General features: G+C 33.3%; 2 protein-coding genes across 2 annotated transcripts; one reads left to right on the top strand and one right to left on the bottom strand.

Annotated features, from left to right (window-relative positions):
• Positions 1 to 6,078: 6,078 nt before the first annotated feature.
• Positions 6,079 to 9,354, top strand: LOC106718720 (proteasome subunit beta type-5). Its single transcript, XM_014512881.2, has 6 exons — positions 6,079 to 6,307; positions 6,377 to 6,478; positions 6,924 to 7,023; positions 7,214 to 7,407; positions 8,253 to 8,391; positions 9,167 to 9,354. The coding sequence occupies exons 1-6, from the start codon at positions 6,164 to 6,166 to the stop codon at positions 9,337 to 9,339; spliced, it is 852 nt and encodes a 283-aa protein (XP_014368367.1). The 5' UTR covers positions 6,079 to 6,163; the 3' UTR covers positions 9,340 to 9,354.
• A 462-nt stretch (positions 9,355 to 9,816) lies between these two features.
• Positions 9,817 to 12,767, bottom strand: LOC106718663 (probable enoyl-CoA hydratase). Its single transcript, XM_045684547.1, has 6 exons — positions 12,558 to 12,767; positions 12,095 to 12,327; positions 11,691 to 11,841; positions 11,158 to 11,307; positions 10,504 to 10,701; positions 9,817 to 10,105 (listed from the first exon to the last, which is right to left on the bottom strand). Exons 1-6 carry the CDS (start codon positions 12,685 to 12,687, stop codon positions 9,987 to 9,989), a joined length of 981 nt encoding a protein of 326 aa, XP_045540503.1. The 5' UTR covers positions 12,688 to 12,767; the 3' UTR covers positions 9,817 to 9,986.
• Positions 12,768 to 13,006: the final 239 nt, after the last annotated feature.

The raw sequence follows: 13,006 nt of genomic DNA, 5'->3' as shown, positions 1-13,006 counted from the left end.
TTCATCACAGGTAATGATTCGGTTTAAAATACCTTCATTATTGTGCCGGTTTAGTAATGTAACGCAACAGTCAACGCGCGTTTGCCGGTTTGCTTCAGTCAATTCGTGAGGTGCCCACCTTTCAAGCTTTTTAATCTTCCCAATTTGCTTCAAGTGAATTAAAACAGTTTTATCACTAACATCGCAGCCTGCAGCTAACTCGGACGTGGTTTGCGATGGATCCGCTTCCACAATAGCCTTCAACTCTTCATTATCAACTTGAGTCTCAGGCCGTCCACGGGGCTTGTTCTGCAGCTCGAAATTTCCAGAACGAAAACGTTGGAACCAAAAACGAACTGTGTTTTCTTTTGCAACACGACCGCCATACACATCATTCACCCTTCGAGTCGTTTCCGCAGCACTAGTGCCACGGCGGAACTCGTACTCGTAAATAATGCGATATTTTAAGTTTTCCATTTTGTAAAATGAGTGACGCAAACAGAAAAAAACAGAAGAAAAAAACAAATGAATGACGGTCATCGAACCACAAATACATGAGTCTATAGCTGTACAAATTTGAATTTGGAATTCCTTACCAAAGAGGAGAAATTCGTGATTAAAGTGGCCAGTACTAAAAACGCCAATTTCATATGTAAGGACCTAATATATAATTTTGTTAATACAACACTAAACCGTCCGTCACTGCCCATAATAAAGTGTTTGATTAATTGTATCATGTGGGCAAATTACAATTAACAATGAACGTATTTCGAGCACGTAATATTTAGTAAGGCGCTCTAGGCAGCAACTTGTCAGTGCGAACTGGCAACACAATCCGTTACCGATAAACCTTTGATTAAATGCTTAATTACTATTTTTTGTAAGAGATTAATCAATTAATAGATTGAGATTTTATTGAAAGAAAATGAAAGCAAACAAATTTATTGCCAAGAAATTGTTTTGTAATGTTTACTATACTTAATTTGTCAATAGTTAAAAATCCTGACAAAATTTCAAAGTCCGATACGCTATTAGATGAAAATAAGATTCAATATTAAGTTGTTGCAGTAATTCTTTAAAGCAACGTGATTATTTAAAACGAAAGATCATAATTTGGGTGCCAAACTAAAATTCAACTTTGTCAACGTTTTACATTTCAAAATATGTAACTTATTACTTAAAAAATTGTTATTTTTAGTAGACTTTTTGTAGTCTATAACAAATCCTATTTGATTGTTATCTTCTTAACCTAGAAAATGTACTAACTTTTCCCGCCATTTCGCCAATGCGTGCCATCTCAAAACGTCATCCGCGTTTGACGCACCAGCGTTCGCGTTCGGATAACGGCAGCGCTCTCCGCTCGCAGCCGCCGGCTAGCAATTTGAATAATGCCATTCGATTAAACATTTTCACGGTATGCCAGATTATAATAATACAACCGCCAATCCATAAATAGTACGCTCAAACTACTTCTTTGACACCTTACCGAATGAGATTTGTTTTGTAATCATATTTTTAAAACTTATATAAAGTTATCTTTTTAAGTTTTTGGTTGTAAAGTTTTCATAATATTGGCCATTTTAAAAATAAGAAAATATCGTCATCAAAGTTTAAGTGATTACTTGTCTATAAAATCTATACCCTATGAAGTATTTGTTATTCATGAAAACATCACGAAACGTGGTAAATTAATTAAGCGTAGACTGTAATGTTTGTTTGTGTAACTTGGCTTTACATAGTCGATTCTTGTGCCCAGTAACAATATTGATAATGAGAGACTCAAAATATTGCAAAATTGAATTTAGAATTGAGATTTGTGACACCGCTGGTGTCTTATGCGAACCAGATAAATTCAAGCTGGTAATGCCAACCGTAATCTCACAGACAGTTGATATTAAGTATTTGATTGAAGTATTTTTATGGCTATCAATAAAATATTTGCTTGGTAAAATAAGAAAAGCTAAATGCAATTACAAAACATGTCATGACAATAATGTAACGACATAACAACACGCACGTCTGTTCGCTGCCGCGTCCGAGAGCATAATGTTCGATAATAATTCTAAATTCAAAATTGAAGAAGTTACGATGAGCAGTCGCGCACGGGCCGGTGTTGCCAGTTATATAATTAGAAAATGAAAGGGTGGCGCACACGCAGCCCGCGGCGCGACCACTACTATCGTTCACCATCGTGTCTGCCTTCAATAGTGATGTGCTACGGGTCTATCAAATGTCGATATACTGAGATATTTAGCATCATAAAGTAGTTCAAAAATATTTAACGTTAAAATAAAATGTAACACTACAACTAATTACTATACCTGCAATTTTTTCTTTTTACTTTCTATTCGATTTTTTTGCCAGTTTCACATACTTTTACAGAAATCTCTACGACATTAAAGTGTGACAAATTAAGAAAAACTGGTGTTAAATTTTTTCGAATACAATACAATAAACACTCTGGTTATACATATTACTCTAATTTGAATACAAAATATTTGCAGCTAGCTCAATCTTAAAAAATCCACGAAATTATTTCTCATAAAATGTCAAATTAAATCTTCAACATCGATAACCATATCGTATAGTATCCCATCACTCGCATTAAAATTTACTCCCCTTTCCCCGGGGCGAATGGCAACATTCTTTATTTTCGAATATTAATAAGGAGCGTGCAACATTACGCCGTATTTCACATCGACTAACATCGTCACCCGTCCCCCTCACACTTATCTATCATCAATATATTCAAACTCTTCGCACTATCGAATTTACAAAACGACATTTGAATTCAAGATGATCAGCAGATTTCGGCGCTTAGTATACAAAGAACGATCTTTGTACTAGGAGCCCAAATCTACCTCTTATTTAGTAAATTAACTTAATTCCTAATAAACTCTTGAAGGCCTTTGTCATACTTGGACGAAAACACAGACGCCGGCAAATTGTTCCAATCCATTGCTGAGAGGTAAAGATTCGAAAGAATATTCAAAACTTATTTCTTCTAAAAAACTTTTCACTAGACAAAGATAATTTACAATGTAATAAATATATCTGTCTCTGTCTGCAAAGATTGGTATCAATACATTTGTATCGGTCGCTTTGAGACAATATAATAATTTATCCACAATTTATATGTCAATAGTAACGAGCAGGGTTCATTCGGGCATCATTAGCGCAGCCGAAATGCATGACATTATGTCACAGCCGCGGGCCGGACTCACAAACACTTACTAACTAGAGTCACCATAAATCAGGACAAAATAAAAGACAAAATAAACAGAACAATAGCGAAGGACTATCCAAAGAGTACTTTTAAATATTACTCCGTTATAAACTTCTGTTTAGTTGGCAGTCCTGTCAGAATGGTTAATGGTGACCACATGTACCAAAGAGTCGCTTTACAAGACGCAGCCACTCCTTGATCTCTGCCTTTTTTACACATCAGTGCAAGGGGACTTCCACGGCTCAAGACATGAAAACATAAGAACACTTCTCCGCCAAAAATAGTACTTTACATTCCTTACTGAAATAGCTGAATAGATATCATTGTAAATTAAATATGAAACGATTAACACTCACCGGTATATGCACTCTCACTGAGTGAGAGACGGGCCGCGACCGCGAAATTCACCCTGAAGAAGGGCCCACTGATGGGCTCGAAAATAGTGCCGTCACAGGATATACGCGTGAGTTTTAGTCGTTTCTTATTTATCTAGTCTCGTAATTCGTTGCTGTAGTGTAAACAGAATCTAACAAAAACTCGTAAGTGCCATAAACCCATGGTGAACGTATTGGCATACCAGAAGAGACAAGTATCGCGTGACGGTGGCGATGCATACGGTTTCCTATGGGAACGGAGGCCCAATGCCTCCGCCCTCGCCCTAACGCGAATTGCAAGGATTTGTTACAAGAATGCGTTAATAACCTTTCAAATTTCGCACCATGTTACACCGACGTGTAACGGAACTGTTTTCAAAATAACTGTTTTTAATGGAAAAGAATTATGACTAGAATGGTATTTTAATTATATTTGTCTATGTGTTTTTTTTTTGCAAAAATAAATAAACGAATGATAACGCACTTTTTTATATAGTAAAAGTCGTAGCCTAAAAACGTTACTTGTATGAATTTAATACTTCTTTCTTATACTTACTAGTCAAATTATCTTTATAGGTAACAGCAAAAGCTAATAATTGATATAAAAACCAATCAGTATTATCTCTATTTGTACCATGTTCGTTTTCAAATACACTACGGTGTGAAATGCATCCACACATAAGTTCCAATTATACGTGTTTAGGCTATCATTTGGCCGGGACTAGGTTAGTTCTTAATACGCACTTTAGCCCTCACAGAGTCGTGACTTTCATCATTTTGGGCATTCACGATTTCTGAATATGTTTGTGTGGGAGGGCAACATGGCGCCGACCTTCGCTGTCAAAATTAAACGTCTAATTACTGAAGATTACCTTACTTAAGAATAAATCAACTGTGATTCTTTGCTAGATAATAACGTAACGAGAGTTTAGTATTATCTTTTTTTGATGTATCTATTTGCATTAAAATGTGGATATTTCTGTCGCAAAAACAAAGACAAAAGACGTTATCCATCAATAGATGTGTCAATAGATGAAACAAACTAAAGTTATTGTGCCTTTTAATTATAAATTTTAGGTCTTGATTTAATCACCTAAAACCACAAAGTAGAAGTAATAATAATTACACATGCATGCCGGAGGCCTAATTTTAGTACTTTTACCCTTCCAACCCTTTTCTTATAAGAAAGAATGAGAAGGGGAGGTGTATTTGTCAGAGGAGGGAACGCATAGAACGGTATTATTTATTTATTTATTTATAATACAATGATAACCTAAAATACAACTATGTCCCACAAAATTATATAAAATAATTTGAAATGAAAAATTTAAATTTAAATTAATATAAAATAAAAGTAAATAAGTTAAGTGGTATATTCCCTTCCAGTGCATCCTCCTCTGTAGTTTAAAGGTAAGCAACGGATGTGCAAATGCAGATGTCTATGGGCAACGATCGAATAAAAGTGGTCGCTTGCTCTTTGACACCTTTTGTTATAGAAAACATATATATGTATCTTTACTTCTATATCAGACTTAGTACATTTCGATTTGCATGTAACATTATAATTGTCTTGTATACATTATCTAGTATCGAGATATAGTCTGTAATGTCAGACATTATGCAAAATCTTCCAATTTAATCGATATTATAGATTGTATCGCATCGCATCGCATCGACAACGTTCTTCCCTTGACTTCCTTCGACTCTGACTCATAGTAATAATAGGTTCGCTAACTTATCACAAGTTATCGTTAGCCAGTTCTCTGAATCTTATTCAAATGTTCTCTTGTTTAACTTTATATAATTATCTATTTAAATCTTAAGTATTTTAGCTTTTAGAATTAAAGGTATATAGGGTATGGGTTAAACCGTAAACAGATAATTAGTATCTGTAATTTTTTTTACTACATCTTAAATTTGTTTTTATACTGTTTTTTACTATATTTTATATTAACTATTTTTATTTACTAGCAAACTATGATTATTGTTGACATTAAAATGTTTGTTACTAAATATGTAAAATACATTAAACTATTCCAGTCCACGATGACGAGAAGTAGAAAATAAATTGATGACAAAATTATTTTCGGCAGTGGACATCGCCATCTAATGGCGAGTAGGGGAAATTTAAAATTTTATTGGTTCAATAGTTAATCATTTTAAATAACTTTTTTGTATCTTTTGTATTTAATGAAAGTTTGTAATAAACCAAAATATAATGATGCAAAAATTAAATTTAACTATAAACTTGTCATCTAGTGGTGAAGAGTAACACTAACAATGTGAAAGGTATACAATATTCGAAGCTAGAGTGCAAAAATCTAATCAAAATCAGAAAACTAACTTTTAAGATTTTTTATATTTTTATTAGATTTAATAAATAAGAGAAAACAGTCAATGCTTAAACAATAAAATAAAAAGAAATTAAAAAAAACAAAAAACATAATTCTTTATTGCCAAATGTAAAAACGGTCTTCCTGTGAGCAACATTAAATTGATATGTCAAACATTTTTGTATTCAGATTTCGCTTGTCATCCGAATTTGTAATAATCATTTAAACTTTTTAAAGCTAATTTAAAAACAATGGCTTTACTAGATTTATGCCATCTCAACGAAAAGATTAATTTAAAACCCGTTGATTCTCTTGCTTCGTTTCAAAATGATGTTATCGGGTACAGTCAAAACTTTATGAACAGCGCTCAACTTGCGACTCCGCCGTTTGCTAATGTAAGTTCAGGTTATTTTTTATTATTTTACATATCAGCATAATTTTAATACTTCCATCTTATATTACAGCCGGTCCAAACTTTAGCACAGTTTAACTCAAAAGATGAGACTGGACGAGACATTAAAATTGAGTTCGACCATGGAACTACAACTTTGGGATTCCGGTATAAGGTAAGAAGCATTTTTAGTGTTTCTCGTGATCCCACCAGAAACGGATTTCCACGATCGGGCTGATTTTTAAGCAAACTATCATCTATCCAATGCATGACTAGTTTATTATAAGAATTTCCTACCTACAATTTAACATGGCCAATGTTGATAGTTGTAAAAATATGTAAAATGTAGACACTTGTAGATCAGCTCTTAATCGGTTCTAAACTGCAGCTAAGATAGGCTTGAACTATTGACCTGTGGCTCAACATCTAAATTGGCAGCCTGTGAGTTGCAGAGAGACCAATCATAACTTACTTGGATAACAAATTGAGCTGATTTGCAAGCCAGTTCAATGATCTGCTATACATATATAAATTGTAAGCTGATCTACAGGTCAATTTTAGTTGAGTTATCTATAAATGTTATTTCTATGTTATACTTTTAAATTAATATATATGTTTAGGGAGGAGTTTTGCTGGCAGTGGATTCCCGAGCTACTGGTGGTCAGTTCATTGGTTCTCAGACCATGAAAAAAATTGTTGAAATCAATGACTACCTTTTGGGTAAGTTTATTTATCAAATAACAAAAAATAATAAATTGCGGAATACTGTTTTTACATAGATTCAATTTTGATGTCAATAGATAAATTAAATATAGTCTAAACTACTTTGTTTAAAAAAAAACTAATTCTTAGTTTTTTAGTTAATAAAAAATTCAAATGTTCTCTTTATTATATCTTTGTATGTGTCCAGGTACATTGGCGGGTGGTGCTGCGGACTGTGTGTACTGGGATCGTGTGCTCGCCAAGCAGTGTCGTTTGTACGAACTCCGTAACCGTGAGCGTATCTCAGTGGCCGCGGCCAGCAAGCTTATGTCCAACATGGTGTATAACTACAAAGGCATGGGACTCAGTATGGGTATGATGCTAGCTGGTTTTGATAAGAGAGTAAGTACTTAATTTACCGCAATATAAATCTCACTGTGACACCTGAGAGATAGGCAGTGATTGCAGCTTTCAACTTCACTCTCTTCTATGGCCTCATCATTTCATTATTTCCCTGGCCTTATCCTACTAATGTGGGGTCGGCGCACAAGGTTTTGTAAACCTGAAAGTTTTGGCTTAATTTTTTATGTCAGCCTGTCTGTCACCTAACCTACTTGGAAGGCCTTACCTCTTCTATGCCTATTTTAATTTTGTTTATTTCAAAATGTAGCAGGAGATTAAAGCATATTACTAGTGGAAAAGGAGTCTTAGTTACCAACTAAAACTCCTTTTCCACAAGTGCCTAGCTGCATGACTTCTTTGTCATAGTCATTGTAATTTCAACCCAGTGGAAATACAGTGGAACTTGGATAGGCAGGAGTCTAAGAGAGTGCATTATATTCCTTGCTTTTAGAAGTTTATCTCTAACATGAGTTTCTTGCATATTAAGGTTGTTCATCAACAATTCTCTCTTATAGGAGTATCTCCTTTATCTAGATCCAGTGAGATTGTCCAGTCATTAGTACTAAAACTGTTTTACGACTGTATTTTGACTCTATTTTATGCAGTACTAGCTTTTTCCCGCGACTCCGTCCGCGCGGAATAAAAAAATAGAAAACGGGGTAAAAATTATCCTATGTCCGTTTCCTGGTTCTATGCTACCTGCCCACCAATTTTCAATCAAATCGATTCAGCCGATCTTGAGTTATAAATAGTGTAACTAACACGACTTTCTTTTATATATATAAGATTTCATATATGCGAGGAGTATATTTTGTTGCCAACACTTATAATAAAAAATATTTCAGGGCGCACAGCTGTATTATGTGGACAGTGAAGGTACAAGAACACCAGGAACTGTCTTCTCTGTGGGCTCAGGTTCTGTGTATGCGTTCGGTGTACTTGACTCTGGCTACAAGTGGGATCTTGAGGATAAGGAAGCACAGGGTATGTACATTTTATTTATACATATGTCATATTTACTTTTATGCCTTAAAAGTTCATCTTACTTTATATTTTTTTTATTATTGTTTACATTTTCAATACTTATAAATTTTTTCTTACTAATTTTTGGAACGAAGTTCCTTATCGCGCGTTGTAAAAGGGGGCTAGACGGAAAAAATTCTTACGAAAAGTTGTCACGACACTTTTTGCTATAGTAAGTATGTTAACGACGAATGAGCGCTACTTCACCATGGCAACGACGTGACAATATATAACGAAAATTCATAGAAATAAAATGAACTTCTTGTGAAGACTTAAGTTTTTTATTCATAGAATAAACATTGGTTCCTTCACTAATTAATTGAGAGGAACTTCGTTCCATCCGGGTGTCCCTTGACACCACTCAAGTTTTTTTATTTATTTCCCTGATAAATGATTAAATGTGTCAAAATATTTTAAATATGGACACAGATTTTGAAAAACAAATATTTTGATATATACATATTGGGTTGTTCGGAAAGTCATTTCGTTTTTATTTCTATTTTCTATGTTTAATAATGAATTTATCAGCTCCAACCGACCTTCCAAGATGTGGTGAATTTTTATCGAAAATACACGAATACCTAAATCGAGGAAAAACAAAATGACTTTCCGAACGACCTTATAGAATTAAAGAAAAAAAAATCATTTACAGGATGTTTCATTTTTCCAATATTTTATTGATGTTAATTTTGATTATTGTGGAGTCATTTTGAATTTTATTATTGTACCTCTCCAGAGTTAGGTCGCCGCGCCATCTACCACGCGACTCACCGCGACGCTTACTCTGGTGGCATTATCCGAGTGTATCACATTAGTGAGAATGGCTGGGTCAACATCTCCAATGAGGATTGCTCCGACTTGCATTACAAATATCAAGCAGAAAAGGGACTGTCTGATGATTCTTTTTAAATCCTTTATTATAAATTCATTAAATTTTTTATATGATTTTTATTTGTGACAACCCTACAAACATGATTAACACTTGTTGAAGAAATTTAATTTCTTATGTAACCAATGGATCTTCAAACTTTCAGTCTATGGACAGCGGTTACTTCGCCATTTTAGTGTCATTAGGTGGCCACTTACTACCTTTATTCATTTACTACCTTTACCACGTTGTTAAGATTTTTTAAATTTATTTTAAATTGAAAGAAAAATTTTTGAAGACAGCTTTTATTGTTAATTAATTCTAAATTCAGTAAAAAAAAAAACATTAACTAAAACACTAATAACATGTAACTTAAAAAACTAATTAATACAAAATTAAGTTTGTTGTGACAAGAAAATGTCGCAACTTAATTACGTAATTAACAATGTATTAATTAAATCAACTTTAATTTAAATTAACCTCACATGAATACTATGCAAATATTTTTAATAACAACCAGAATATAACAAATAAAATTCACCAACCACGGGTTAATACAACAATGACAATTCACTGAAGACTGTCAAGGTTACAGAATATAAAGGCCTACATTCAATTAAAGTCTATTTGCGACTAGAAATATTATATTACAAACAATTTACATATGAAAACTAACATAATAATAATATTAAGGTTTCTTTTCCCCTTTATCAGTTTGTACCGTTACTTCTTCATATGTTTCCTCGAGCTCCCAATCCTTTAAAGGCACTTCCGTTAGCTTGTAAAACTTGCCATGTTTACCAATACCTTAAAAAAAAACAAACGCGAATTAATCTATTATACAAATAAACTGTAAATATATAGCTGTCGTCCGCGCGGAATTAAAAAAAAACAATAGGTAGTCTGTTTTCTTCCAGACTATGTTCTATATCTGTGCCAAATTTCATCAAGATCTGTTGAGCCGTTCCGGTGATACATACAAACATCCATCCATCTAAACATTCCCATTTATAATATTAGTAAGATTTAGTTAATCTATTCTCGCTATTTTATGGTGATTTTCAATAATGAATGTGTAAAAACAAACCACCCTGTATAAAAAGCAAATTTGAGTTAAATGTATGTATTCAAATTTAAAAATATCTTGACAATCTGGAACAATTTTACATAACACCCTGTATTCTTAATAGATTTTTATGATTTACCTTTTTGGAATTTCTTGACTCCCTCATCCATATCTTGTATAGCACCTCCGAGTAGGCTGGCGATGATTGCCTCTTCTCTCATGCTCTCTTCACTGTTGGGGTTCAATTGGGAATTTACGGCAGCTAACTTGTCCATTATTAATGCATTTTGTGGGAACTTGACCAGAGATTTAGCTAATTTAACTGCTTCACCAAGTGCTACAATATAAAGTATTTTATATATAAAATATAATATGCATTCATAAATATTAAATATTAGCTTTTACCCGCGACTCCTTCCGCGCGGAATAAAAAATAGAAAACGGGGTAAAAATTATCCTATGTCCGTTTCCTGGTTCTAAGCTACCTGCCCACCAATTTTCAGTAAAATCGATTCAACCGTTCTGAGTTATAAATAGTGTAACTAACACGACTTTCTTTTATATATATAGATGGATGTTATTTTAAGTCGTTATCTTCAAAAACTTTTGACATTAATTATGTAAAGAATTTGTAAGTCACACTACACAATTATTTTTTTACACAAAAATTTTACCCTACAAAAAAAAACTACCTAGAATGTATTGGATTGCTTTTGAGCCCAATAATTATAAGCATTGATGGGAGCACTTCCGAACCCTGAGACAACAGAGTGTGAAGAAATAGCACAATTACCAGTTCCAGTAGAAGTAAGTTTACAAGCCAGTCCCATTGTATGTGCTTCGGTGCCAGTTATCAGGCGACCTGTCATCAACAAGTCTAGTGCACGCGACAGCCCTATCAGACTTGTCAGACGTCTAGCTCCATATAAACTTTGTGGCACCCCTGAAATAAAACAACAATATTTATGGCAATTAAAAAATATGATGGATATAAATTTGAAGAATAATGAAGCATGAAATGAAATTAATATATTGGTATGCAACAAACTATATGTAATTTAAACATGAAGCTTGTTAGTATGTTAAATTGCTGTTTTAGATGGATTTTTGTTTGAAGTTATCTCCGAAACAACTCAACGGATCTTGATTAAATTTGTCACAAATTTAGAACATAGTCTGAAAGAACACATAAGCTAGTTATTACGTTTTTATGTAATTCTGCGGGAACAGAGTCGCATGTGACAGCTAGTTAACTAATAAATTGCCTAATATTCATATGCATACAAAAAATATATTTCTAGTAAAAGTATAAGATAAACAACTTACCAAATCTTCTGCCGAGACAACCAACTACTGCAGTATCCTCAATGATACGTAGATCACAAGCTAATGCTAATTCAAATCCTTCAGCTACAGCATAGCCTGTTACCGCTGCTATAGTAGGCTTATCACATAGAGGTCGTCTGAGAAGTCGGGACTGAAATAACCAAAGGAAATCACTAAAAAGTAAATAAAAACCGCTATATTGCAAATACAATGTCTATACAGACTAGTTTTGTGATGGTGTGGGTTTTTCTTCTGGGTGACAGGAATTGAGATGATTCATATGGGGTCTGACTTTAAAAACTAAAAGTAAGTGAGGCCGTTTATGTTTTTACAACAATTTAATTGAAAATTGCCATTATTAGAAATAATTCTAATATTATAAATAGACATTTTACTAAACTTACAGCTGCATCTCGAAGAATATTGTAACCTTTGGTTCCCATCTCATCAAGGTCAAAACCAGAGCTGAATGTGCCACCTTCTCCATTGAATACAAGAACCTTGGACTCTGGGTCTTTATCGAAAGCATTTATTGCAGCTGTCATTTCATGTAGTGTGGCTTCATCCAGACTGTTCCTGGACTTCTGGCGATCTATGTTTAGTGTGGTGATGCCGCCATATTTCTCAATAGTAATATCTGAAAGACAATATTATATTAATGTTTTGAAACATTGGTTTTATTAGTGAATAATTTATGACCAAAATTCGTAACTACTCTTATAACCGTATATATTAAAACTGTTAGTCTAATCTTGGTAGTCGCATTTAAAACTAAGCTGAGCTAGATATAATTTTTCTTCTAATATTTCAAAATCAATATTGTATAGTTTTATTGTATTGTGTAAAACGAAGTAAAATTTTACATACTTTTAACAATTTCTTCAACTTTTTGTGGTTCCTGCTCTTTTTTTTTGGCATCGTTCGACGCGAATCGAATAATGTTAATACGTGAAAATGACACATTTCTTGATAAAACAACTCTTAACATAGATTTCATGATATATTATTTATTGCAAACTATTTGCCGGTTAAAATTGCAAACGCAAACCAACAATTTAACCTAAAAATTATATTATATGTCAATGTCAAATAGGAATTGCGTAGAACGCACAATGCTCACTTATTATAGCTGCAACTGCCGCCCCTTAAGTATGTTATTATTTTTGTAATTAATTTAGTTTTATAAAAAATAACGAACGTAAAATTATGACTTATTTCTAGCTATTAATAAAAATTTTGAAATTTTGCTTTTTTCATCCTGTTAATATCAAAGAAGAGAATTAAAGTTACTTCAACACTGACCTCTATCTTATACG

Source organism: Papilio machaon, chromosome 26 (assembly GCF_912999745.1).
Source record: "Papilio machaon chromosome 26, ilPapMach1.1, whole genome shotgun sequence".
NCBI classification, from domain to species: domain Eukaryota; kingdom Metazoa; phylum Arthropoda; class Insecta; order Lepidoptera; family Papilionidae; genus Papilio; species Papilio machaon.
This window is presented reverse-complemented; position numbering and strand designations above follow the sequence as displayed.